This window comes from Trachypithecus francoisi, unplaced genomic scaffold (assembly GCF_009764315.1).
Source record: "Trachypithecus francoisi isolate TF-2019V2 unplaced genomic scaffold, Tfra_2.0 Lachesis_group2, whole genome shotgun sequence".
NCBI classification, from domain to species: domain Eukaryota; kingdom Metazoa; phylum Chordata; class Mammalia; order Primates; family Cercopithecidae; genus Trachypithecus; species Trachypithecus francoisi.
Window position 1 is genome coordinate 116,012,755 of NW_022681465.1, and position 27,981 is coordinate 116,040,735.

At 50.1% G+C, this 27,981-nt stretch overlaps 2 protein-coding genes and 1 pseudogene across 15 annotated transcripts in view; all 3 read right to left on the reverse strand.

Annotated features, from left to right (window-relative positions):
• Positions 1-560: 560 nt before the first annotated feature.
• Positions 561-24,069, reverse strand: MRNIP (MRN complex interacting protein). Of its 10 annotated transcripts, none has more exons than XM_033178527.1 (9): positions 23,055-24,069; positions 15,545-15,604; positions 13,208-13,302; positions 11,255-11,343; positions 7,372-7,447; positions 5,168-5,325; positions 3,852-3,939; positions 1,058-1,179; positions 561-1,006 (listed from the first exon to the last, which is right to left on the reverse strand). In XM_033178527.1, exons 1-9 carry the CDS (start codon positions 23,206-23,208, stop codon positions 679-681), a joined length of 1,170 nt encoding a protein of 389 aa, XP_033034418.1. In that variant the 5' UTR covers positions 23,209-24,069; the 3' UTR covers positions 561-678. The 10 variants fall into 10 exon arrangements, 9 of the variants coding, with proteins under 9 accessions (XP_033034418.1, XP_033034417.1, XP_033034416.1 ...); XM_033178526.1 differs by lacking the exon at positions 23,055-24,069 and adding exons at positions 20,735-21,234; positions 21,728-21,850 and having other exon boundaries at positions 561-1,179; XM_033178525.1 differs by lacking the exon at positions 23,055-24,069 and adding an exon at positions 20,353-20,483 and having other exon boundaries at positions 561-1,179.
• On the reverse strand, positions 8,668-9,335 carry LOC117064354 (annotated as a pseudogene). Its single transcript, XR_004429399.1, has one exon. The product of XR_004429399.1 is annotated as a 40S ribosomal protein S7-like (transcript).
• A 531-nt stretch (positions 24,070-24,600) lies between the features above and the next one.
• Positions 24,601-27,981, reverse strand: part of TBC1D9B (TBC1 domain family member 9B) — a 44,263-nt gene continuing 40,882 nt past the window's right edge. For all 4 annotated transcript variants that reach the window (XM_033178513.1, XM_033178512.1, XM_033178511.1 and 1 more), the window contains one exon: positions 24,601-26,622. In XM_033178513.1, the coding sequence (XP_033034404.1) occupies positions 25,942-26,622 (681 nt within the window). In that variant the 3' untranslated portion in view covers positions 24,601-25,941. The remainder of the gene's footprint in view (positions 26,623-27,981) is intronic.

Sequence of the window (27,981 nt, forward strand, 5' to 3'; positions counted from 1 at the left end):
CTCTGGCTCCCTGCAGCAGGGCTGGGCCTGCGAGACCTGAGGCTCACTGCAGCGCTCCTGGCCCCTCCCTGCAGGGGCTACATTAGCAGCCCAGACATAGCTTGCCTAATGGCCTTCCACTTTCTCTATTTAAATGACTCGGAGGTCCCTGACATTTAGTTGATTTTCTGCTAGAGACCTGGTATGCTCTGATTTAGATAAAGGAAGCCTAGGTGTTGTCGGCGGGTGAGCAGGGGAGGCGGCTGTCCTGGCACAGGCAGTGCGGAGGCCGGGGCAGCCAGTGTGGTGGGCTTCCTGCTGGGACTGAGAAGGCTCATGCAGGGCATCCATAACGTTGGTTTCGCTGAGAGCTGCCTCCTGGTCTCTCCACCACTGTAGTTCTCTCATTGCCAAACCATCAGCTGCTTTTAAAATAAGATCTCTTTGTAGCCATCCTGTTTCCCAAACCATCAGCTGCTTTTAAAATAAGATCTCTTTGTAGCCATCCTGTTTCATTTGTAAACAATCTAATTAAATGGCATCAGCACTTTAACCAATGACATTTGCATAGAGAGAAATGATCTGTTTGACAGTAAGTTTATTGGTGGTTCTCACACAATATCTTTAAAAGTGCCTTAGGGAACCCTGTCCCTCCTTGAGATACAAGAGTATCTCGAGTAATAACCTGCCAGTCCCAGATCACAGATCATCAAAGTCTTCACCAGTTGTAAAGAGGTCACATAGTCGTGGGAGTCGGGGATTCTGTGTCTCCTGGACCAGGGGCCCACCCTCTGCCCAAGGAGTCCTCACGTCCCATGAGGTCTTCCCGCAGGGCGCCTCAGGCCCGGAAGTGGTGGGGTGTGTGGCCCGAGGAAGCGGGACAGCGTAGGTGGGCCTGCGGAGGCCTTCCCTTGAGGCCTGTACTCTGGGGGTCCCGGGGGTCCCTTGCTTAGCCTGTGCTAGACCAGCTGGCCTGGGGTCCCTCTGAAGAGGCCTTGGCTGCTCTCTGTCCACATGTGAACTGTTTCTAGGTGACAGGACAAATTGCGCCCATTTAGAGGATGTGGCTGTAACCTGCTGGGCAGGACTCCATAGCTCCTTCCCAGGACCCCTCAGCTCCCTGGCGCTGCAGTCTGCAGAGTTCTCCCGGAGGCAGGGGCTGCTGCCTTGTTTCGCCTTCCATATCAAGCCAGCCTGTCCCTGAAAGAGAAGATGGCCATGCCCTCCATTTATAAGAACAATGCCAGGGCCCAGCAGGACCACGAGTCCTGCCTGGGCCTTGGCTGGGCCTCTAGTTCTGACACTTTCTGCTGGAAGCTGTTAGGCTGGGACAGGCTTTGATTTTGAGAGTTAGCAAGACAAAGCAAATAAATGCCTTCCACCTCACCCCAAACCATCTGCTAAACTGCATGACCAGGCTTTCCAAAAACAAGACACGTCATCAGTTGATCCATCTCCTGGGGACCTTGGAATCAGGTCACCAGTGCCTACAAAGGAGGTTTGAGCAGGGAGGGCCTAGAGACGTCTGGAAAGGGGTGGGCTGGCTCCATCCTGCCATCTCCCACCTGGGAGCAGCTGTCCAGAGCCTGCTGGGTTCTGCAGCTGCAGAGGTGGCAGCGCCGAGCTCCCAGTGGGATAGAAAAGCTGGGGTCTGGCTTCTCTCACCCCAGGAACCAAAGATGCTCTGAAAGTTGGGTGTAGGCCGGGTGTAGTGGCTCACGCCTGTAATCCCGGCACTTTAGGAGGCCAAGGCGGGCAGATCACCTGATGCCAGGGGTTCAAAATCAACCTGGTCAACAAAACAAAACCCTATCACTATTAAAAATACAAAAATTAACCAGGCATGATGGCACATGCCTGTAATCCCAACTACTGGGGGCTGAGGCAGGAGAATCGCTTGAACCTGGGAGGTGGAGGTTGCAGTGAGCCAATATGCCATTGCACTCCAGCCAGGGGAACAAGAGTGAAACTCCATCTCAAAAAAAGTTGGGCTGATACTGCTTACAAAGGGATGTGAAAGCAACAACAGAGTGGGTCCCTGCAGCGCTGCCACCCAGGCAATCCGGAAGAGGCCCTGACACTTGATGTCAGCTTTGCCACTGAACTTGCCATGACCGCACAAAAACTACAAGCCTCAGTTTCTCACCTTTAAAACAAAGCAACAGGCTTGAGGGAGCATGAAACACAATGATACAATTACAACGTGCAGCCCAGGGACAGAGCCATGGTAGACTCTGTGGTCATTCTTCTAGGATTTGGAGATTCAAGGCCACATACTTACCCGGGATCATAAAACTCGTTGGCGGCAACATCAAAGTTTGAATTCTGCCTCTTGGCATGAGCCAGTGCTCTGTGCGTGGTGTGAGGCCAGCCGAGGCTGACCTTGGCTGAGGTGGGGGTGGGGGCAGTGACTGATGCCCATGGACTCCCAGCTGCAATGCCCTTGCTGTCCCCTGGCTCCTGTGACAGGCAGAGCACACCCTGCACTCTGCAGCACTGGATATGCAGTGGGGCCTGCTAGATTGGAAGCTTCAAGAACAAGACAACCGGGCCGGACGCGGTGGCCCACACTGTAATCCCAGCACTCTGGGAACTGGGAAGATTGCTTGAGCTCAGGAGTTATGAGACAAGCCTGGGCAACATAGTGAGACCATGTCACTAAAATTCTTTTTTTTTTTGAGACGGAGTCTCGCTCTGTCGCCCAGGCTGGAGTGCAGTGGCCGGATCTTGGCTCACTGCAAGCTCCGCCTCCCGGGTTTATGCCCTTCTCCTGCCTCAGCCTCCCCAGTAGCTGGGACTACAGGCGCACGCCACCTTGCCCGGCTAGTTTTTTTGTATTTTCTAGTAGAGACGGGGTTTCACCGGGTTAGCCAGGATGGTCTCGATCTCCTGACCTAGTGATCCACCCGTCTCGGCCTCCCAAAGTGCTGGGATTACAGGCTTGAGCCACCGCGCCCGGCCTAAAATTCTTTTTTTTCTGTCGCCCAGGCTGGAGTGCAGTGGTGCGATCTCGGCTCACTGCAACCTGCGCCTCCCAGGTTCAAGCAATTCTCCTGCCTCAGCCTCTCGAGTAGTCAGGATTACAGGTGCATGCAACCACGCCCAACTAATTATTTTTAGTAGAGACGGGATTTCACCATGTTGGCCAGGCTGGTCTCAAACTCCTGACCTTCAGGTGATCCACCCGCCTCAGCCTCCCAAAGTGCTAAGATTACAGGTGTGAGCCACTGCGCCTCACCTCTACAAAATATTTTTTAAAAATTAGCCAGTGTGGTGGTGCACATCTGTAGTCTCAGCTACTTGAGGGGCTGAGGCAGGAGGATCACTTGAGCCTGGGCGGTTGAGGCTTCAGTAGGCTCTGACTGTGCCACTGCACTCCAGCCTGGGTAGACAGAGTGAGACCCTGTCTCAGAAAACAAAGAAGAACAAGGCAACACCCTAAGTGAAGAGTGTCTCACATACAAGAGGCCGCACCTGGGCAAATGCGAGTGTGGAGAGAAGCATCTCCCAGGATTCAGGGCGGGCCCACGGACTACTCCTGCCTGGACAAAGGTCCCCGTGCTCCATGCAGAATGAGAAGATGGTCCTGACCCAGAAAATCCCTGCTGGCCAACCTTAGCTGCTCCGAGGTGTCAGGATGCTCTTTGGTCCTGAGTTACCCTCATGGGAGACGAGAGGCATGGGAGAGAAAAGGGGGTATAGACCCAAGGAAGGAGTTGGCTTCAGACAGAAAAGACAAGAAACCCAGGTGGGAAGATGGGCTTTCTGCGGTTAGGAATCTTATACTTTGTCAACTGTGACAAAAGACAAAATTATCCCACACATACTCAGTGGTCACTGGGACCACAGAGAAACTGTTCTCTGTCACTGACCTTCTGGGGTTCCCAGGCGACCTCAGAGCCACCCGAGTCCTGGATGCCAAGGCTGCACGGAGGCTGGACGGTGCTCTGGCTCCACTTCCTGTCAGGACAGTACTGTCAGTGGTCCCATGCTACTCTCCAGCGGCACCCCAAGCCTGACTCCACCATCACATGGCCCACAAGCTCGGGTGGCCGCCTGCTCATCCCTATAGCTTCCCAGGCAGCTGCTCAGGCTGCCCAGCCACGGCACAGGCCCCACTCCCCTGCTTCACAGCTTCTAGTTGCTAGAAAGTTGTGTTTTTATTTTACGCAGGGTCTCACTGGCACCCAGGCTGGAATGCAATGGCTCACTGCAGCCCTGACCTCCTGGGCTCAGGTGATCCTCCTGCCTCAGCCTCCCAAGTAGCTGGCACCACCATGCCCCATGAATTTGTTTAAAAAATTTGTTGGCCGGGCGCCGTGGCTCAAGCCTGTAATCCCAGCACTTTGGGAGGCCAAGACGGGTGGATCATGAGGTCAGGAGATCAAGACCATCCTGGCGAATATGGTAAACCCCGTCTCTACTAAAAAAATACAAAAAACTAGCTGGGCGAGGTGGCGGGCACCTGTAGTCCCAGCCACTCGGGAGGCTGAGGCAGGAGAATGGCGTAAACCCGGGAGGCGGAGCTTGCAGTGAGCTGAGATCGCACCACTGCACTCCAGCCTGGGTGACAGAGCGAGACTCCGTCTCAAAAAAAAAAAACAAAAAACCTTTGTTGTACAGATAGGGTCTCCCTATGTTGCCCGGACTGGTCTCAAATGATCCTCCTGCCTCAGCCTCCCAAAGTGCTGGGATTACAGGTGTGAGCCATTGTGCCCAGATGAATGTTCTGGTTTGGAAGCAGAATCTACCTCCTGAAGGAACCTGCCCTCTAAGAGCCACCCTAGATCCTTAGCCTAAGGCAGTCTCTCCAAAAAACTCACTGAAATGCCTGAAGCAGAAGAAACCTTCCTTCAAGTCTGAGGTCTCTGCTTCTCTGTGCTAAAAGCTCTCAGGCCTGTCAGCTACTCTGGCCACTTCCCTGAGGTCAGTCTAGTCTGAGATGTTCAGAATTAAGTGGGCATCATAAAGGGTATGCATACTGGTGTCCTGCCCAGCCTTTGCCTCTGCACCAGCAGTGCCCAATGCCCAGGTGGGCCGAGGGGCCAGCAGTGGCAGCAGCTGCCCGTTGCCACTTGCCCCCCAGGCTTCCCCCGCTTGGCTGATGCTCACAGTGGCTCACTGGTGCCCCACTGCTGGAGGCAGCATAGGCTCTGGGCCAGGGCTGGACCAGAGTCGCACTTGGCACCTTTTTCTAGGCAGGTCTTGGCTGAGGCAGGGGCCTGGCTCCTCCGTTTTGGATGAAGGCTGTTTGCTGAAACACACTCCTCTTCCTTCCAGCTCCAGGTCTTGGGAGTCCTTTTCTAGATACTTCAGCCAATGACTCTCTGAGGGCTGCAATTTTTCCTATCAGATTGGGAAAAAAGTTGATTCTCAGTACTGGAAAGCAGGCAGTTTTATCGAAAACCCCTAGCCCAACTCTTGTGCCTGAGGATCTCAGGGGTCATGTCCAGATCCACGCTAGGAAAGGCAGTGGCTGGAAGGTGATGGACACCAATACCCTGTGATGCTGGCAGGACAGTGCTCACTGGTGCAGGCCTTGGGAAGGCGGCCCACCAAGAATCTCATGAATATCTATGCTCCCTGGCCCAGTGATTCCACACAAAGAGAGAAGGCAGAGGTGCCAGTCCCAGTGTTACAAAAAATAGCAAATTTTATTTATAAGAAAAGAAGTGGCCAGGTGCGGTGGCTCACGCCTGTAATCCCAGCACTTTGGGAGGCTGAGGTGGGTGGATCACAAGGTCAGGAGATCAAGACCATCCTGGCTAACACAATGAAAACCCATTTCTACTAAAAAAAAAACAAAAAACAAAAAACTAACTGGGCGAGGTGGCGGGCACCTGTATTCCCAGCTACTTGGGAGGCTGAAGCAGGAGAATGGTGTTAATCCGGGAGGTGGAGCTTGCAGTGAGCTGAGATTGTGTCATTACACTCCAGCCTGGGCGACAGAGCGAGACTCTGTCTCAAAAGAAAAAAAAAAAAGAACAGAAGTGTGGAAACATGGCCAGGCGCCGTGACTCACACCTGTAATCCTAGCACTTCAGGAGGCTGAGGCGGGCGGGTCACCTGAGCTCATGAGTTCAAGACTAGCCTGGGCAACATGGTGAAACCTCATCTCTACTAAAAATACAAACATTAGCTGGGCGTGGTGCTGTGCGTCTGTAATCCCAGCTGCTTGGGAAGCTGAGGAAGGAGAGTTGCTTGAACCCAGGAGGCAGAGGTTGCAGTGAGCCGAGATCACGCCACTGCACTCCAGCTGGGGGACAGGGCGAGACTCTGTTGAAAGAAGGAAAGGAGAGGAAAGAAGGAGGAAGGGAGGAGGGGAGGGAGGAAGGAAGGGAGGGAGGGAGGGAGGCAAGCAGAAGTGTGGAAACAACCTAAATAACATATAATAAAGGAGTCAATACTAGTACATCTATTACATTCTGTAAATACTTTGTTTTTTTGAGATGTTGGGACTCCAGTGAGCAGTGATCATGCCTCTGCACTCCAGCCTGGGTGACAAAGGGAGACCCTGTCTCAAAAATAAATAAATAAAAATCACTGAAAACTATACCACAACATAGAATGACACAACTGAAAACTAGGATTAAAAAAAGTATTTCTGATGAGAATGATGTAAAATTAAGTCTGTAAATGGACCAAATTGGAAGCACAGACACAGGTACCAGAAGAGCATCTTCCTCTGCTTGTAACAAAGTGTGAATCTGGCCAGGTGCATTGGTTCATGCCTGTACTCCCAGTACTTTGGGAGCCGAGGTGGGAAGATGGCTTGAGCCCAGGAGTTCGAGACTAGCCTAGGCAACACAGGGAGACCCTGCCTCTACAAAACAGAAACAAAATTAGCTGGGTGTGGCAGGGCACACTTGTAGTCCCAGTTACTAAGGAGCCTGAGGTGGGAGGATTACTTAAGTCCAGGAAGTCAAGGCTGCAGGGAACCATGATCGCTCCACTGCATTCCAGCCCGGGCGACAGAGTAAGACCTTGTTTCAAACAAAACAAAACAAAACAGCTTGCAGTCTGGAACAAGGAAAGAAGGAAACCCAGGTGTTTTATCCCATTATTCTTTCCCTCTCAGAGGTATGCCCAGAGTGCTGTGGGAGCAAAGTGGAAGCAGTAAGGTGATATTTGAGCTACATTCAGAAGGAGTTCTCCAAGCAGACAGGAGAGAGTCCTTTGCAGGGTACTGTAATGATTGGTACACGTGGCTATCTCCATCCTTAGAAAAAAGGTACAGGTTTATTTATTTTTGTGTTCCCTGCAGCTTTAAGTCAACTGCCTGTAGGGTGGCATCAACACACATTTGCTCTACGAATGACTACTGGATACATCTGTGCATTCATCCCTTCCCTGACACAGAGCCAGCCTGGGGCAGGTGGGCCTGAGGCTTACCTGCTGCTTCACATTCCCAGCCTGCTGGTGGCCCACGTTTTCTTCTTCACCAGCACTGACAGTTTCTTCTAGAGACCTTCAGGGAAGACCATACATATGCCCTTTGAAAAATGACCAGGGGCGGGGCACAGTGGCTCACTCCTGTAATCCCAGCACTTTGGGAGGCTGAGGCAGGTAGATCACCTGAGGTCAGGAGTTGGAGACAAGTCTGGCCAACATGGTGGTGCATATCTATAATCCCAGCTACTTGGGAGGCTGAGGCAGGATAATCGTTTGAACCCGGGAGGCGGAGGTTGCAGTGAGCCAAGATTGCTAGAAGATGGAATCACATGACAATGGAGGTAAGTTGCAGCTTCAACCTCCCTGGGCTCAGGTGATCCTCCCACCTCAGCCTCCTGAGTATCTGGGACCACAGGCACCCACCACCATGCCCGGCTAAATTTTTTTTTCCTTTTTTTTGTAGAGAGGGTTTTGCCATCTTGCCCAGGCTAGTCTCAAACTCCTGGGCTCAAGTGATCTACCCACCTCAGCCTCCCCAAGTGCTGGGATTACAAGCATGAAGTATGCATCCAGCTGGTATTTGATTTTAAAAATCATTTTTCCAATTGTCCACTGCATATATATACAAATACAATTTAATTTTGTATGTTGACCTTGTATCCTTGTGATCTTGCTAAATTATTAGTTCTAGTAGTTTTGTAGATTCATTAGGATTTCCTACATACACAATCATGCTATTTGCAAATAAAATAATGATTTTATCCAGTTTGGTATTTACTGCGTTTCCTTAATCTAAAAATGTTATGTCTTTGATTCTGGAAAATGCTGTGCTCTTATCTCTTCAGTTATTGCTTTTGCTCCATTCTCTTATCTTTTGCTAGAACTCTCCTCTGTAACCTCCATGTCCCTCAACTTTCCCTTATATTTTCTACTTTTCCATTTTTCTGTGTTGCATTGTGAATAATTTTTTAGATTTATCTTCCATTTCACTAATTCTCTCTTAGCTGCAATTAATCTGTTTAACGTGTCCACTGAATTTTTAATTTCTTTTTTTTTGAGATGGAGTCTTACTCTGTCACCCAGGCTGGTGTGCAGTGGCGCAATCTCGGCTCACCACAACCTCTGCCTCCTGGGTTCAAGTGATTTCCAGCTAATTTTTGTATTTTTAGTAGAGATGGGGTTTCACTATGTTTGCCAGGCTGGTCATGAACTCCTGACCTCAAGTGATCTGCCTGCCTTGGCCTCCCAAAGTGCTAGGATTACAGGCATGAGCCACTATGCCCGGCCTAAACTGGATTTTTTTTTTTTTTTTTTTTTTACTGTGAATATATACTTTATTAGTCACTTTTGTTTACAACTGAAACTCTGGGAATTCAAAATAACATCCTTGCCTGTGAGCTTCTTATAGACACCAGAAAAAGTTTCAACCTTGTGTTCCACATTGTTCTGCTGTGCTTTGTCCAAATGAACCTTATGAGCCGGCTGCCATCTAGTTTCACGCGGATTCTCTTGCCACAATTTCGCTTGGGAAGACAAGTCCTCAAGGATGGCATCATGCACAGCTGTCAGAGTACGGCTCCTGGGCCGCTTCTGCTTATTTTTGTACGGCTTTTTCGAGTTGGCTTAGGCAGAATTCTTCTCTGAGCGATAAAGACAACATGCTTCCCACTGAACTTTTTCTCCAATTCTCGTACTAGCGGACTTGGATTTTCTGGAAAGATTTCAGTGAGGAACAGGAACAAAGATTATGATAGCTTTCCGACCACCACCAACTTCAATTTCCTTGGCTGCCGTAATATTCAGCTCCTGAGCTGAGCCTTGAGGTCCGAGTTCATCTCCAGCTCCAGAAGAGCCTGGGAGATGCCGGACTCGAACTCGTCCGGCTTCTCGCCATTGGGCTTCACGATCTTGGCGCTCGAACTGAACATGGCCTTCTCCTGGGAGAACTCGCCGAGCGCCGGCTTAGGAACCTAAACTGGATTTTTAATTTCAGTGATTATACTTTTAAGTTCTGCAAACTCTTTTATTTTTTTAAAGACAGAGTCTTACTCTGTTGCAGGCCTCACTTGAGCCTGGGAAGTGGAAGTCGATTCATTGCAACCTCCACCTCCTAGGCTCAAGCGATTCTTATGCCTCAGCCTCCAGAGTAGCTGGGATTACAGGCACGTGCCACCACATCCAATTAACTTTTGTATTTTTAGTAGAGGCGGGTTGTTGGCCAGGCTGGTCTTGAACTCCTGACCTCAAATAATCCGCCTGCTCTGGCCTCTCAAAGTGCTGCGATTACAGGTGTGAGCTACTGCACCTGGCCTCTTTTCGGTTTTCAAATACACCTATTTTTTTGGATGTGAGGGCGATCCGGCTGCAACATCTGTCACTCCATCAGTCACCAAGGTTGGTTAGCTCATCTGGCTGGTGTCCCCTTCCTCCCTCACCGCTCCACGTGCGTCCCTCCTGAAGCTGTGCGCTTGGCTGAAGAGGACTACCACCTCCAATAGAGGAGGAGCGGTCTTCGATCCAGGGTATGAGTAGCTGCACCCCCTGCTAGAACCTCCAAACAAGCTCTCAAATACACCTATTTTCTGAAGTCCCTCATCTTATCACCCACTTCTTTTATTTTATTAAGTATATTAAACATGCAATATCATGTATTCTGAAGTCTTTATGGGTCTGACTTTTCGGACTGTTGTTCTGCTATCTTTTGCTCCTGGTAACATATTTCCTTGAATGTTAAATGATTTTAAACTCCTGAGTACATGCTACTTGGAACTTTTTCTGTGGGAATTCTTTAAGGCCCGGCAATTGAAGATATATTGCTGCAGAGAGGAGCTGCATTTACCTCTGCTCGCTGGGACAATTAAAAGATAAATTTTCCGCTTGAGGCTTTTCACACAGGGTATGTACAAGGATGAAAAACCATGCAACAACTTCCTTTTATTTCCAAAATCTTAAGAGATATTTCCCCCTCTTCAGCCACTGCTAAGGTCAATACAGGCAAGCTGCCCATTGCAGAGGGGATCTAGTTCATTTGTACAGGGAGGGTGTAGTCCTCCAGGGCTCGGTTTTGTTAGGAGGTGTCCCACTGGTCTTTCCACACTGACCGGGCGGTAGGTTTTGTCTTCTGAGGGTCTCCTGCACCCCTCCCAGCCATCTAACTGGAGGCTCCAGAGCACCTGGCTTCAACCACCCCAGCAGCTCAGGTGCTTCCTCTCTGAATTCTGGCTTCCACTTTTTTTTTTTTTTTTAAGCCAGTTAAATTTGGCAGTGCAGAGTTGTGTATCAACTTTAGTGACACTAATGTTAATAAGTTCTGATAACCCACTACCATCGGACCAGCTTCTCCTTCATTTTTGACCTCTTGAGAGTTACTTACTTACCTTTTTTTTTTTCTTTTTTTTGAGATAGTCTCATTCTGTCATCCAGGCTGGAGTGCAGTGGCGCGATCTTGGCTCACTGCAACCTCCGCCGCCTGGGGTCAAGTGATTCTCCTACCTCAGCCTCCTAAGTAGCTGGGATTACAGGCGCATGCCACCATGCCCGGCTACTTTTTTTGTATTTTTAGTATAGTCGGGGTTTCACCATGCTGGCCTGGCTGGTCCCAAACTCCTGACCTCGTGATCGGCCCGCCTTGGCCTCCCAAAGTGCTGGGACTACAAGCATGAGCCACCGCACCCGGCCAAGAGTTACTTTCTTTCTAGTCAGCTCATCTGTGCATGTAAAACAGCTGGCGTTTTGAGTTACTTTCAGTGGAGAACTGCTCAGCGTGTTCCACTGCCGTATTGTGAGACGTGGGAGTCTACGGGACTTCTCCACTGTGTACTTCTATTATCCGGTCAAGACGAAAACAGGGCAAGACAACCACACTCTTCCCACACAGCTGTACCTGAGTGGCAGCTCTGAAACTTGTCCCTGCAGTAGATTTAATTTTTGGACATGGCGTCTACAGTCAGCACCAGAGCCTTCACCATAAGCCTGAGAAACCAAAAAATATATTACATTTAAAAAATGTTGGCAGAATGCTGAGAAACAGATCCATTTGAGATACACCTCGGGGAGGACAAAGCTGTATTCTGCAAGGCCCAAAGACCCCTAAAGCAGCATGCAGGAATCCTAATGACTGACTGCTGTCTCTAGAATCATTTACAAACCAACTGTCTCTGGAACTAATACTTTAGATCTATATGGCTGTCCCGCAAGCACCCTGAACTCTACCTATTGAAGCCAAACTCAACCCAAAGCCCTACACAAAATGGTTAGTGAACATGAATAAAAAGGTCACAAGAGAAGTAACACATATTGCCACATTGTATAACATACTGCCAAAAAATATACGAAATGCTACTTACCTTCACTGATAATCAAAGGAATACAAAATAAATTTTTTCCACGTAGCAGTCACAAATTCATCCAACAAGTATTTACTGAGTAGCAACTAATGTGCCAGGCCTCATCTAGGGGCAAGACGACACAGGAATGGACAAGACTCCCTGTCATCATGGAACTCACATTCAAGCAAGGAGAGACAGGAAAGAAACAGTGAGGCATGTAACGTATCCGATGCTAATACGTGCTCCTGAGAAAGACAAGGCCAGGAAAAAGCCTCACATAAGAGCACATGGTTTTACACAAGGTGTTCAAAGCGGCCAAGGAATGGGTCTCTAAGCAGGTAAGGTTTGAGCACAAACAGGAAGATATGAAGGAGCAAGTCACATGGCTGTCTAGGGGAAGAACATTCCAGCAGAAGCAATGACATGAAAATGAGTGTGAAGACCCTGAGCCTGGAATTGTGGAGGAACAGTGAAGAGGCCAGCATGGCTGGAGCTGAGTGGTCTAAGGGGAAGATGGTAAGAAATGATACTTGAGAGTATGGGTCCTACTACAGGCAGAATCAGCTTTACAGGTATGAGATCTGCTCTGCTGTCGCCGTCTTGAAATTCTTAACAATCTGGTCTTTGAACTTGTGTTTTGTAAGTGAAGTCTGCTGGGACAATGGAGCACATCTGCAATTAGACGCACACACTGTATGTGTCCACTCTTCCTCAACACCCCACTGGCAGGAGGATTCTTGATGTCCTGTGAGCAAAGAATTCTGGTGGACTCCCAGTGCCTGGCAGCTAGTATGTCAAGTGAGAACTGAGAACCAACCATTGTCTTTAGCAGCATGGAGACCACTGCAGACTCTGACACAAGCAATTGTGATGGATAGGTAGGGACTGCAGCCCTGTTTGGAGCACATTCAAGTGAGAACGGAGGAGAGTAGCTGGAGGGGGAAATGGCAAAGTTGAAAAAGACCAGGCTGGCATAACCAGTAGTGGTGTGCTCTTCCATAGGGCAGGGACTGCTGGCTGGATACTGAAGCGCATTCTTCCCGATGTGGGCACAAAACTATACTTCATTTCCCAGTGTGTGTGTAGTTGGGGTGGCCACGAAACCAGCCTCTTTCCATGGCAGTGTCACTTGTTTCCCAGCCTGGCCGTCAAAGCCTCCGGCAGCTCCTCCACGCACTTGCCCTTCTCAGTGGCTAGAAGCAGCTACAGATGAGCCTCAGGGAATAAAAGAAGCTCAAGATGGCAGGAACTTGGATCCCCGAGCAACCACATCAAGGGCAATGCCCTGCTGACCTTATCGTCTTCCCAGGACTGTTATGAGAGCAAGAGAAACGTCTATTGCATTAAGCCACCACAATTTTGGTGTGTTTGTTACTGTGGCCTAGTCAGCCATCCACCACATACCACACACAGCACAGAAGCACCGAAGGGATAAGAAGCCTTCCTCAAGGAGAATGCAGAAATACATCTCAAACAAGCCACGCTCACCATGTGAGGTGTCTGCCTACCTGGTAAGCCAGCTCCTCTCTACTGAGACCCAATCCCAGTTGACCGGACCAGAGGTGGACATCCGAATCAGCCCGGGCCAACCAGATTGCTTCTCCTAGGAATTTATAATTGGGACTCAGCTCTTCCAGTTGGCTTGGAATGAGATTCTGTGGACTTGGAGCAGAGAATATGACTGAAGAGTCTGGGGAGAAACAGAAAGGGAAGGAGAGGAGAAAACAGAGCAAAGATACAGGGAGAAGCTGGGTGATGGGCAGGAAAAGCTGAGGCCTGGCTTGTTGGGCGATGGGAGGAAAAGCTGAGGCCTGGCTTGTTCAGTGATGGGAGGAAAAGCTGAGGCCTGGCTTGTTCGGTGATGGGCAGGAAAAGCTGAGGCCTGGCTTGTTGGGCGATGGGAGGAAAAGCTGAGGCCTGGCTTGTTCGGTGATGGGAGGAAAAGCTGAGGCCTGGCTTGTTCGGTGATGGGAGGAAAAGCTGACGCCTGGCTTGTTCGGTGATGGGCAGGAAAAGCTGAGGCCTGGCTTGTTGGGTGATGGGAGGAAAAGCTGAGGCCTGGCTTGTTGGGCGATGGGAGGAAAAGCTGAGGCCTGGCTTGTTGGGCGATGGGAGGAAAAGCTGAGGCCTGGCTTGTTGGGCGATGGGAGGAAAAGCTGAGGCCTGGCTTGTTCGGTGATGGGCAGGAAAAGCTGATGCCTGGCTTGTTGGCAGCTTTTCAGTTCTTGGGGCTAGTTTTTCAAGGCATCAAGGATGAAGTTCTGCCCCTTGGATTCCCTAAGAGATCTCATTACCTTGCCAGCACTTTTTCTTGTTTTTAACTTTGCTGAACCCATTCTGAAGTGGTTTTTTTTTTTTCCCTTAAAAAAAAAAAAAATCACCTGGGCGCCGGTGGTTCACGCCTGTAATCCCAGCACTTTGGGAGGCCGAGGTGGGTGGATCATGGGGTCAGGAGATCGAGATCATCCTGGCTAACACGGTGAAACCCCGTCTCTACCAAAAATACAAAAAACTTAGCTGGGTGTGGTGGCGGCACCTGTAGTCCAAGCTACTCGGAAGGCTGAGGCAGGAGAATGGCGTGAACCCGGGAGGTGGAGCTTGCAGTGAGCCGAGTTCGCGTCACTGCACTCCAGCCTGGGTGACAGAGGGAGACTCTGTCTCAAAAAAAAAAAAAAAAAAAAAATCAGGTGAAGGCACTCATCAACGGCAGGTGGATCACTTGAGGTCAGGAGTTTGAGACCAGCCTGGCCAACATAATGAGACCCCATCTCTACTAAACATTCAAAAAACAAATTACCTGGGCGTGGTGGCACGCACCTGTAGTCCCAGATACTCAGGAGGCTGAGGCAGGAGAATCGCTTGAACCTGGGAGGCAAAGGTTGCAGTGAGCCGAGATCATACTATTACACTCCAGCCTGGGTGATAGAGCGAGACTCCATCACAAAAAATAAAAATAAAAATAAAAAAACCCCCAAAAAACAGCAATTTAACTTCTAGGACTATGTCCTAAGTAAACAGTAAACAGCTGGTCACGTGGATAAAGAGGTTACATGACCATATAACTTCCATAGGATACTCAGAAGAGGGAGGGGAACTCCACAGTGAGCACAAAGGCCCAAGAGGGAGCAAATTTAGGTTTCAGCTCAGAAGGAAAGCACCATGGCTGCAGGAGAAGAGGAAAGATGAGAGATGAAGGGAGAGGCAGCACTGGGGCTGGAGCAGGAAGAGAGCAAGTTTAGTAAGGCAAAGGATGCAGGACAGTTTGGGGTCTTCAGAGTTCAGGAGGGGGAATATGGATGGACTGAAAAGATATGCTCAATGCCAGATGCAAACAGCTGGATAAGAGCATTGACAGCCTGCCCCTGCCTGCCTGCACTTCCGGAGCCCACTCTCCCACACCCCACCTCCACCAGCAGCCTCTGCCCTTCCCCAGCGGCCGATTCCTCCGTCATCTTCTCACAGTCCCTGGGGCTTTCCTTTCCTTGTGCTCAGCCGAGTTTTAAATTAGGTAGATGCGTGTGTGCATTAGTTTCTCTTCCCCTTCCACACAAGCGCATCTGTGAGGGCAAGAACGACAATGGGCTTACTTTCCACTGTTTCCCTCATGCTTGGCATACAGAAGGTACTCAAGAAATACTTGCTGAATGAAGAATCAAATGGCAGTACCTTTCCAGACACCACTCCATCCATTTCACTTCCTGAAGGAACAGGAAGCTCGGAAGCAGGAGCTCCGTGTCTGGGAACTTTGTGTGAGAGAGGATGATCCCAGCTGTGGCATTCTGTGATTCCCTGGAAGGGCTCACCGCAGGCCTGCACCCCACCTGCTTTCTGTTTTGTAGACTCACCCGCAAAAAGGACTGCTTCTCTCCACAGGCTTTGCATGTCCACTTGACACTCTTTTTTACCTGCAATGAAATTTCAGAAATACAACTCAGATAATTATTTAAAACAAAATGGAACTGGGCTGGGCCCGGTGGCTCACACCTGTAATCTCCCTTTGGGAGGCCGAGACGGGCGGATCACTAGGTCAGGAGGTCGAGACCAGTCTGACCAACATGGTGAAACCCCGTCTCTACTAAAAATACAAAAATTAGCCAGGCGTGGTGGCATGCACCTGTAATCCCAGCTACTCAGGAGGCTGAGGCAGGAGAATCGCTTGAACCCGGGAGGTGGAGGCTGCAATGAGCCGAGACTGCGCCACTGCACTCCAGCCTATGTGACAGAGTGAGACTCCATCTCAAATAAACAAACAAACAGCAAAATGGAATCGGATCTGAAATTTATTTTTTTCAATCCCAAGTAGCTGGGATTACAGGTGCGTACCACCATGTCCAGCTAATTTTTGCATTTTAGTAGAGATGGGGTTTCACCATGTTGACCAGGCTGGTCTCAAACTCTTGACCTCAAGTGATCCACCTGCCTTGGCCTCCCACAGTGCTGGGATTACAGGCATGAGCCACCATGCCTGGCCCGAAATAATTTTTTTTTTTTTTTTTTGAGACGGAGTCTCACTCTGTCACCCAGGCTGGAGTGCAGTGGCACGATCTCGGCTCACTGCAAGCTCCACCTCCTGGGTTCATGCCATTCTCCTGCCTCAGCCTCCCAAGTAGCTGGGACTACAGGTGCCCACCACCATGCCCAGCTAATTTTTTGTATTTTTAGTAGAGACAGGGTTTCATCGTGTTAGCCAGGATGGTCTTGATCTCCTGACCTTGTGATCCACCTGCCTTGGCCTCCCAAAGTGCTGGGATTACAGGTGAAAGCCACCGTGCCTGGTCCTGGCCTGAAATAATTTTAAAAATGGATGGAAAGAGTCCAGAAACAAACCAACACATGTGTAAAAATTTAGCATATCATAATCATAAAGGTGGCACTTTAAGAGTGAGAAAAGAACAGACTGTTTAACAAGTCTGGGTTGGTACTGGGCAAACTGGCTATCTATATGAAACACAATCAAGTTGGGCTGGGTGCAGTGGCTTGAGCCTGTCGTCTCAGCGGCCAGGGAGGCCAGGACTACTTGAGCCCAGGAGTTTGAGGCCAGCCTGGGTAGCATAGCAAGAGCCTGTCTCTCAAAACCAAACCCAAAGAAACAAAGAAACTCCAAAAAACCCAAGTGGAAACTCTAAAAAAAAATTCCATATTTATTTTCAATTCTTGTTAAACCTAGGTCTAAAAAAAATTCCATAACATTTTCAGTTCTTGTTAAACCTGACTAGATGTGATCTCTCTTAACATGATAAAATGCCTTAAACCCAGCTCTAATGCTGCAGAGTCTCTACCAGCATTCCACCTGGAAGGGTTGCCCACTATTATTTACCATTTTTTTCTGGATGTACTAGCCAATGGAATTAGAAGAAAGTTGTAAGAGGTATAAAAATTGGAAAGGAGGGCAAAACCCTATCATTATTTATAGATATAATTATAATACCCGATATAATTTTTTTTTGAGACAGAGTCTCACTCTGTTGCCCAAGCTGGAGTACAGTGGTGAGATCTTTGCTCACTGCAACCTCCGCCTTCCAGGTTCAAGCGATTCTCCTGCCTCAGTCTCCCAAGTAGCTGGGATTACAGGTATGTGCCACCACACCCAGCTAATTCTGTAGTTTTAGCAGAGACAGGGTTTCATCATGTTGGTCAGGCTGGTCTCAAAAGCCTGACCTCAAATGACCCACCCACTTCGGCCTCACAAAGCGCTGGGATTAAAGGTGTGAGCCACCATGCCCAGGTGCTACCTGATATAATTTGTTATCCGAAAACCAACAGAATGAAATAAAAAGCCACTAAAACCAGACAATCTAATATAGTGTTTAGGTACAAAATTAAGATACCTTCAAAAGTTAATACAGGTTTTACGTGAGCAGACATCTAGTTAGAACACATAATGGATAAAGAGTCCATTTATAACAGCAACAAATAAAATGTTACCAAGGGATACCAAGGTGACTTGAAGAAACGTAATGGATCATGTTTAACATCACAAAGATGTCTAGGTTGATTCGTTAACATTAATACGATTAATATGATCCTAGTACAAAATCATGAGGTTTTTGGGGGAAGTATCCAAAAGGATTCTAAGGAGGACAATGAGCACCTACCAAAAATGGAAGTGGGGAATGACTTAGCAATTTTACTTCTCAGCTTCTACCTTAAAACACCAATAAAACTGTCAATCTTCTATGAGTATGTAAGCAAGTAAGCATTTTTTTTTTTTTTTTTTTTAGACAGAGTGTTGCTCTGTCACCCAGGCTGGAGTGTTGTTGCATCATCTCGGCTCTCTGTAACCTCTGCCTCCTGGATGCAAGTGATTCTCCTGTCTCAGCCTCCCAAGTAGCTGGGATTACAGGTGCGCACAACCATGCCCTATGTTTTTTGTCTTTTTAGTAGAGACGGGGTTTCACCATGTTGCCCAGGTTGGTCTCTAACCCCTGACCTCGTGATCTGCCCACCTTGGCCTCCCAAAATGCTAGGATTACAGGTGTGAGCCACCGCGCCCGGCCAAGAAAAGCATTTTTAAAAGTTTAGGACTCACAGTACCTGGTGAAGGGATGAACTCTGTGAACTGCTGAGATAGTATGGTTCTGCCACTTACTAGATGGAGAAATCACTTGATTTCTGTGGATTCTGGAAATCTCGTGTAAGATGGGAATGATGCCTAAGTCAAAGATGGTTGAAGTTAAACGTGTTAAAGTAGTACCCAGCTGACTTGCAATTAAAATGGTCAACATCCTCTTCGGTTTCAAGTAATTTTTCTTTGTTTTTGAGACAGGGTCTGGCTCTGTTGCCCAGGCTGGAGTCCACTGGTGTGAACGCGGCTCACTGCAACCTCTGCCTCCTGGTCTGAAGCGATTCTCCTGCCTCAGCGCCCCTGAGTAGCTAGGATTAGAGATGCACGCCACCACATCTAGCTATTTTATTTTGAATTTTAGTAGAGACAAAGTCTCCCTACGTTGCCCAGGCTGGTCTGGAACTTCTGAGCTCAAGTGATCTGCCCTAGTGGGCTTTCCAAAGTGCTGGGATTATGGGCGTGAGCCACCGGGGCCAGGCAACTCACATTTCATAGGGTTGAAAATGACCATAAGGGTCAGGGGCGCTGGCTCACACCTGTAATTTCGGCACTTTGGGAGCCAAGGCGGGCAGAACACGTGCCCCAGCCTGGGCAACACAGCCGAAAACCCCATTTCTACAAAAAATATAAAAATTAGCTGGGGATGGTGGCCCACACCTATAGTACCAGCTACGTGGGAGGCTGAGGTGGATCAGCTGAGCCCGGGAGGTGCAGGTTGCAGCGAGCTGTGATTGTTACCACTGCACTCCAATCTCGGCGATAAAGCGAGACTTTGTCTCAAAATAAATAAGTAAATAAAAAAATAACACTGGTGAACATGGAAGAGTGAAACAGGGAAACAAACAAGGAAACAGAGGCCGGGCGCAGTGCCTCACGTCTGTAATGCCAGCACTCTGGGAGGCTGAGGTGGGCGGATCACGAGGTCAAGAGATGGAGACCTTCCTGGCCAACATGGTGAAACCCCGTCTCTACTAAAAACACAAAAATTAACTGGGCTTGGTGGCGGGCGCCTGTAGTCCAAGCTATTCAGGAGGCTCAGGCAGAAGAATCGTTTGAACCTGGGAGTTGGAGGTTGCAGTGAACCGAGATCGCGCCACTGCACTCCAGCCTGGTGACAGAGTGAGACATGAGACTCTGTCTCAAAAACAAAAAAAGGAAATAAAAATGGAAAATTTGTTTTTAAAAAACAGCATGAAACATTAGACGTGTAATAATTTAAAAATGCAAATGATCTCCCTTTATTTGCAACTCTTAGGACCCAGCTCCCGAAAGAAAACAAGAAAAAAGTTTCTGAGCCCTTAAAATGGCCCTTACAAACGCTTAGCATTAAATGCAAGGTTACAGACACATACTCAGCATCTTGCTGACTTTTTAACATAAGTCCTAAAGAAGTCTGATGCTATTCTTTCTCAGGGCAGAGCAGATTAGCAATAATAAGGAGGGAGGGACTATCAGAAGTGATACGCTGACTGCAGTGTTAAGTGATATCAAGCAGGGAGACAGGTGCGATCCGGAAAAGGTTAAGTGGCATCCTCTATCTGGCACGCTGAAAGTTAGGGAGGCAAATATGTTCTAGAAACACAGATTAATTGTCTTTAAGACTCGGGGGCCCGTGGTTTATGCGTCGGCGAACAGGCATATCAAGTCCCTGGCCCCGCGGAAAAGGACGGCGGCAGAGGCGCGGGGCGACGGAGAGGGCGCCCAGGTGTGGCGCAGGGACGCCGCCGCGGCGCGCCCGGGCTCTAAGAACCGTCCTCCCCTCTCATTGAAACTGAGACAGCGCCACTTCGTGGGGTAGGCTCTGCGTAAAGGACGCTATCCTCAACCGGGTTCTCCCACTACCTGCTACAATTCACGAGAGGCCACCTCTGCAGAAACCATCACCTCTGGTTTGTACAAGAACCAAACAAACAGCCCAGAACGACGTTATGCGGGGGCGACCCCAATGAGACCCGCCCTCAGCGGTCCCTGCACTCCTTCGGGCCCAGGTGCATCCCGGAGCCATTCGAGACAGCACCCACGGCCCCGCCATATCTCATCCACTGTCCCCGCGCCGGAGGAGAAGGAGGGGGCTGGCACCCGCCAGACCTGGTGCGCCTGGAAGAGGCAGCAGCTGTAGCAGCGCAGGACCCGACAAGGCTGAGGCGGCGCCATCCTTGCCTGTGCAGTAGCCAGCGGGCCGAGCGCGTGCGCTCTGCATTTGCCGCGCCGCGCCGCGCCGCGCCGCGCCGCGCCCCGCCCCGCCCCGCCCCGCCCCGCCCCGCTCCGCCCCGCTCGACGTACGCGCTCGCGCCGCTCTAGTCCCCTCCGCCGCCTCGCATGCGCGTATACTCTTCGCTTCGGCCGCCGCGCCCCGCACCACGTACGCGCTCGCGACGCTCTAGTCCCCTACACCGCCCCGCATGCGCGTATACTCTTCGCTTCGGCCGCCGCGGCCCCGCCCCTGCGCACTGGGATCACTCTAGCCTACCGCGCCTCTCGCTGGTCCTCTGGGCCTCTCCGACGTCGAAGGAGTCCTGGGTCCCGGTGGGTGCGGGATGCCCGGTCGCAGACTTGTCGTCCGACCAGGGCAGCGCCCGCATCTTCCTAAGGCAGCAGCTTCCGGCCCTGGGGAGACTGGAGTTGAGACAGCAGGGCCTCCGCTGACAAGTTCTTTGGGCTGTTGCACAGCGCGGAGCGGGGAGGAGGGGCCGCCCTGCCCGGCCTGCGCTGCCGTGGGCAGCAGCGAACAGTTAGCCTTTAAACCGGAGCCCGGGGAGGAATCCGGGGAGACGGAGGGGCTCAGCGGACCCAAGCTTCCCGGAGAGCGCGAATCCGGCCCTCCTGCCGCCCCGGGAGCATCCCAGGCCTACCCTACGGAGGGCGGAGGCGCCCCCGCAGCCCGACGCTCTCGCGGCAACCCTGCGTGGCTTAGGGTTGTAACCTTGTTGGAAAATAAAATACAAAAAAAAATTAAAATTACCTCCAACCCTACTGTTTTGACAAACGGAGGCAAGATGGTGCATTTCCGGGTTTTTCATCACCAACTTTTCCCCGTGTGCGCGAGGATGCAGCTGGCGCCAGGGAAGGTGCAGACCAACCAGGCATGCGCCAGGTGATGTCAATCCGAAGAGATCAAGATTTACCTGGTGGCACCTGCGGCGCCTCCCCCCCCCCCCCCACTCCCCTGACGCGTCCGTGCCCCGCCTATTGCCCTTCCACTCCTAGAAAAGCCACTCCCAGCAGATGCACGGGGCGGGCTTCCTCAGCCCCTACCTTGGTCGGGACTGCATTAGGAACTCTGCCCGAGAGCTCTACTGGGTGACTCTCTCGGCCTCCTTTGCTGGAGGCCAACAGACTTCACCCCCATACCTTTTTCTCTGGAGCTAGGTGACCAAAGAATAAATTTGCAGTTTTGCTTTTAGCCTTGCCTACTCGCTGGTTCTTTTGTGCTCGCTCTGGTGGTCTTAGAAAAACAAATCACCTACAACCCTCTGTGTCTAGGGTTATAATTTTAATTTATGGTTTTTTTCCCTCAACTTTTGCACAGTGAAAAAAAGCGAGTTTTTTTTTTTTTTTTTTTTTTTTTTGAGGCGGAGCCTCGCTCTGTCGCCTGGACTGGAGTGCAGTGGCCGGATCTCAGCTGACTGCAAGCTCCGCCTCCTGGGTTTACGCCATTCTTCTGCCTCAGCCTCCTGAGTAGCGGGGACTACAGGCGCCCGCCACCTCGCCCGGCTAGTTTTTGTTAGTAGAGACGGGGTTTCACCGTGTTAGCCAGGATGGTCTCGATCTCCTGACCTCGTGATCCGCCCGTCTCGGCCTCCCAAAGTGCTGGGATTACAGGCTTGAGCCACCGCGCCCGGCCTTTTTTTTTTTTTTTTTGGGAGACAGAATCTTGCTGTGTCGCCCAGGCTGGAGTGCAGTGGCGTGATTCTCCTGCCTCAGCCCCCCGAGTAGCTGGGATTACGGGTTCCCGCCACCAAGCCCAGCTAATTTTTGTAGTTTTAGTAGAGACAGTGTTTCTCCATGTTGGCCAGGCTGGTCTCGAACTCCTGACGTGTGGTGATCTGCCCGCCTCGGCTTCCCAAAGTACTGGGATTACAGACGTGAGTCACTGCACCCGGCCGACACTCGCTTTTAACAGAAACCATCCCGGTGAAGAAAACGCCCAAGCCTAACAAGGGTGCGGGGAGAGCTACCCCTCTTACAGGATGCTGGGAGAAGGGTCCAATGCAAAACCGTGGAAAGCAACCTGACAATACTGCTACCCCAAGAAAGGAATCCCTTCACCCAGGTGATTGATTATTCCTTCCCTAGTGTTCCCTGAAGTATACCAGGAAGAAATGGAAATCAGTGTTCTGAAGAACGGCACGGACCCTTATGCAGTTCTATCAGCAAGAACTCGAGTTTGAAGTGACACCGTGCTGTGGAGAGGCAAGGTTACAAAACTACAGTACATCGTTTGAATTCTGTGACACCGGCATTATTTTCTGTGTGTGTGTGTGTGTGTGTGTGTGTGTGGCTAAGGTTGTAGGTAATGCTAATTTTTAAATTTTCTCCAACTTTTGTACAGTAAGTAGTTATCAGAAAAAAAAATTGAGAGACAATATGCCAATAGACAATGGTCGAATAATGAATGACAAGAAACTGCAGCCTCTGCAGTAACCGGACAGTCGGCTGTGTGGGAAGGACGTAGTCAGGACTGCTTACTCCTCTGTTTTCTGTACCACCCTCCCCATGTCAGAGCCAACCCACGAAGAGGAATACTCTCCCCAAGCCAGTCACAGAAAACATCCTGCTTGTTAGCTCACCTCCAGTTTCCAACAGCCTGCAGTCAGAACCACCTGGAGCCTTCCCCGTTTTCCATCCCCTGGCCCTTGCACCTGCCCACACCTGTGATGTCTCTGACTCCCTTGCTGGAGCAAGCCGTGAATACTGTTTCTCATTTGGGTGGTCTTCCTTCATTTCTACGTTTGAGTTATTGTAGCTGAGAATAGAAGGCAGGCATCTGCAAAAAATGTTTTATGCTTAATGAAAAGAGTAGAATAAACATTTCATATATGACATCAGTTAAACTCTGAAAAAAATACAGAATGAATACCAAAATACTGAGGAGTAATCTGTAGCACTAGGAAAAATTGTTTTTCTACTTTTCTGTATATTTTTCTCCTTTTGGCAATAAACCTGTTATCCTTTTAAGAATTCATGTGTATAGTATTTTTCTTGGAAATTAGAATGATTTGATGAGTGGTTTGATAGAACTTGTATTACTTGGTAAGCAGTTTTAAAATATTCATGTTTACTTATAAAATTTCATTTTTTTATTTGTATTATCTATATATTATTTAATGTTACTGTTCTGGTTGTTAAACATTTTGAGTTATCTTCCCAGGTTGAATGATTTATGGATGAAAGCACTATTGTACATTTTTGTACATTGTTTCATGTGACTAGGCCAGATTCCTCTTTTCTATCCTTTGGTTTAATTTCTTTGGTGTATTCACAAGCTTATACTTCCACACATTAAAAACATTTTTATCTTACCTCTGTAAAGACAAAAAATGAAAAAAAAAAAAAGGCATTTATCCAAATTCCAAGTTATTCAAATCTGATTGAATATAATCAATATAAGACTTAAAATTGCCAACTGTGTGGGGTTATTATATCTTAATTATGGCCAAGAACAGTCTTTTTGGTATAAATCATTTGAAATTATTTTATGGTAGTCTGTCTAAATACTAGAAAGGAAATTAAAGCCAGGCATGGTGATTCATGCCTGTAGTCCCAGCTACTAGGGAGGCTGCGGCAGGAGGATCACTTCAGGCCAAGAGTTTGAGGCTGCAGTGAGCTACGGTCATGCCACAGTACTCCAGTCTGTCTCTAAAACAAACAAATAAGCAGGCCGGGCACGGTGGCTCACGGCTGTAATCCCAGCACTTTGGGAGGCCGCAGTGGGTGGTCAGGAGTTTGAGACCAGCCTGGCCAACATGGTGAAACCCTGTCTCTAGTAAAAATGCAAAAATTAGCTGGGCTTGGTGGCGCATGCCTGTAGTCCCAGCTGCTCGGGAGGCTGAGGCAGAAGAATTGCTTGAACCCAAGAGGCAGAGGTTGCAGTGAGCCAAGATCGCGCCACTCCACTACAGGTTGGGCAACAGAGCAAGAGTCGGTCTTAAAAAAAAAAAAAAAAAAAAGCAAAGCTACTTAATTAAAACAAAACCAGCAGCCACAGAGATATACAATAGTACCTCTGAGTTTCACCTTCTGCAGCTTTAGTTACCCTGAGTCAACAGCCACCTGGAAGAGATGAATATACAGTACAAGAAGATATTGTGAGATAGACCACATTTACAACTTTCATTACAGTATAACCGTTACATTTTATTATTATTGTTAATCTCTTAAGGTGCTTAATTCATAAACTTAGTCACAGGTATGTATGTATAGGAAAAAACAGTATGTATAAGGTTATCTGTGGTTTTAGGCATCCACTGGGGGTCTGGGACTGTATCCCGCGTGGATAAGGGGGTAACTGCTATATCTTTTAGTAAAAGCAAGAGTAGCCCCATGTGGGGGCAAACACTGGACACCGGTCAGTTTCAGCTCCTCCTGCAAAGTGAGGGTATCCTTGTGGCTCAGCCCCGGGGTCCCCTCTGGTCACCTGTGGCTCCACAGTCTGGTTCTTGAACCCAAGGGCAGACAGCTTGCTACAGCCCAGGCCTGAGGATGCACTTCCTTCACCAGGACTCATGACTCCTGCCCAAAAAGACCTGTGGAGCTCAGGGCATCCCCTGATGCAGGTTGGTCAGGACCTGCCCTGCCTGCACCAGCAGGTTCTGCTTCTCCATCTGACCTGGCAGGCCTTGCACTCTTCCACCCTGCAGAGGACTGTCTTGAACTTCCAGAACGCAGCCAGGGCCCTGTACTTGGCCTGGGGAGAAGTTGGGAGGCCTAAGCAGTGGTTGGGGGCCACAGCAAGGCATTGCACACAGTGTGGGTTTTATTTCTTTCAGGGATTTATTAAGGCATTGAGCACAGTGTAATCTCTAGCCAAGTGAAATGAATCCAGGGAAATATATCAGGACCTGAGGGATGTGCTTTTAAAGTTACTGGGAAGGATGATGAGCTGAGAACGTTGTGTACAGCCACGCCTAAGCGCAGTGACCACTCTGCGGTAAACGTGTTCTGTCCGTGTTCCTCAGTCAGGAGGTTCAGGCTCCCGGAGGGCACCTGAGGGTTCCATCACTTTGCTGCCCAACAAGCACATGCCCCCCACCTGGTACCAAGCAGCAGGAATGACCCCTGCACCACACAGCTGCAGGAGAGCATCCACAGATGGAGGGACTCAGCTGGCCTGGCCACAGTGCGGGCACAGAGGTATGAGGCAAGCAAGGGCAGATCTGAGAGCCTCTAACACTAGGCAGGTGCAGCTGGTGCAAGACGTGCTCCCAGCGGGTGTAAGGAAGGTGGGAGCCACAGCCTCTTCCTGGGCCCAGAATCAGCCAGCACCGGGAGATGCAGGCCCAGAGAATCTGTCTAAGGCAGCTGGGTCTGCACCAGCCTTCTTTCCATTCACAACTCACTGCTCCTGGGAGAGCAGGAGGGGCATACTTTTCAAGAGAATCTGGTAAGGGAGGAAAGGCAGGAGATGAGGCCAGTTCCACCAACGACAGCTCGGGCCAGGCCTCACTGCTGCAGGCCTCAGCCGGAAGCTCCGGGCTGCTCATGGTCACTGGCGGTGCTGAACTGTCTCTCCACTTTCTTCTGGTCCTTGATCTTGAGTCCAATGTCCACTCTCTTCTCAAAGAAGTTCACCAGCACAGACTCCGTCAGGATGGAGGCCAGGATCTGCTCAAAGGAGATGCACCAGTCGGTGTCAACAGTGCCCCTAATGCGGGCTGTGGGGCTGCAGGCCTCCCCTCCCACCAGCACCGTGTCATCTGTGAGGTCTTCACACTGCAGGGAGCCCGTGCTGACCACCGAGTATGAGGACATGGACATGTCGTCTTTGGTTTCATCGTCAGACAGCAGCTGAGAGGGTGAGCCCTGTCCCTCGCCGCTGCCCCCCTCCACCACCACCTGGCTCTCCTGTAGGGCTTTCCCGCGGTGTGTGTCTCCGCCGGCTTTGGCTTGGGGTTCTCCTGCAGCTGGGGGCTGAAGCTCCCTGGCTGCGTCGTGATGGGGTCCGGGTGCTGGTGGCTCGTCCTCCTCAGTGGCACAGTCCCTGGGCTTCCTGCCTGTGCGGACCGAGAACTTCTTCCCCACCTCTCCAATGCGGAGCAGGAGGCTGGCCACGGTGGCGATGGCGTGGTACAGGTCCTGCTCCATAGGGTCTTCACTGAACATGTTGTAAAGCGTCTTGCACAGCTCAATGAACTGCTCCTTTTAAGGAGAAAAACAGAAGAACAGGGAGATGGTAAAAGAGCAGTCAGACGGGTCCGTATTAGCCAAACTGATGACAAGGGACAGTCTAAGGATGTTGGCTGCCATCTGGTTAATCATCTCCACGAGCCTCATCAGTCCCATCTCATAGATCAGGACACAGGCTCAGAGAGGGAGAGTGGCTCGACCAAGGCCACACAGCTCTTCAAAAGGCTTTCCCCTCTAGCTGCCTTTCTCAGCACATAGAGTGTGCCGGTCTGACCTGGAGCCTCCCTGTTTCTAGGTCTGTTCTGTTGGCACAGGGAGATGGATTTCTACCACGACTCTAAATCCAGTCAGTACAAGGACTTCTCCGTTGTGTTTTAGAATCACCTTTGGCTTTAATCAGAAGCAACCTCAACTCAGCCCTTGAATGAAGCTCTTTATTTTTTTTATTTTTTATTTTTTCTTGAGATGGAGTCTTGCTCTGTCACCCAGGCTGGAGTGCAGTGGCTGGACCTCGGCTCACTGCAAGTTCTGCCTCCCGGGTTTACGCCATTCTCCTGCCTCAGCCTCCTGAGTAGCTGGGACTACAGGCGCCCGCCACCTCGCCCAGCTAGTTTTTTTGTATTTTTTTAGTAGAGACGGGGTTTCACCGTGTTAGCCAGGATAGTCTCGATCTCCTGACCTCGTGATCCGCCCGTCTTGGCCTCCCAAAGTGCTGGGATTACAGGCTTGAGCCACTGCGCCCGGCCAAATGAAGCTCTTTAGAAGGTGATGGTGAGGAGAGAACAGCCTGGGTCAGCTGGGGAGGGAGGTCCTGACGAGGGTGGGTGCTAGAGTCCTTAAGCCACACATCTAGGCCCCCTGGCTCAAGAATGGGAAGAATCCTCATCATACGTGGTGCCCACTCTCCAGGCCTGCCAGGGGAGCAGTCAGACTGCAGGGTCTCCTACTAGGCACAGCTAGGCTGTGGGTCTGACCCAAGGGCCATGGTCAGGCTGGTGCTCCAGACTTGCCTTTGGCTCAACACTTGCAGTTTGAAGCTGGGGTCTCCCATATTCTGGCTGTGAGACCCTTGGCAGGACACCACGCTCCTGACCTGCGAGACCAGTGAATGAAGAGTGGTTGTGGAGGGTGCATGTGAGCCTGCGTGTGCAAAACCCTAGGCAGGGCTGGGAGGGTGCAGGGTGTGGAACGCATTCTTGTCAAAGGTAGCCTACGAGCCTCCGGCTCCTGGTTCACGGACACTCACTCAATCTGGACAGCCGTCACCATGGAAACATGCCCCTGTACAAGGCCCTGGAGCAACTGGCCTCCTGTCTTTCTGGAATCATCACTGACTGGCAATCAGGACTAATGGGCTCTAGAGGCAGCAAG

Coding starts and splice junctions, on each gene's coding strand:
- MRNIP (XM_033178526.1), bottom strand. CDS start 20,846: ATGCGGGCGCTGCCCTGGTCGGACGACAAGTCTGCGACCGGGCATCCC. Junction 15,605..20,734: donor GAGGACCAGCGAGAGGCGCG/GTAGGCTAGAGT, acceptor ATTTCATTGCAG/GTAAAAAAGAGTGTCAAGTG. Junction 3,940..5,167: donor CAAGACCTGCCTAGAAAAAG/GTGCCAAGTGCG, acceptor CTGTCCTGACAG/GAAGTGGAGCCAGAGCACCG.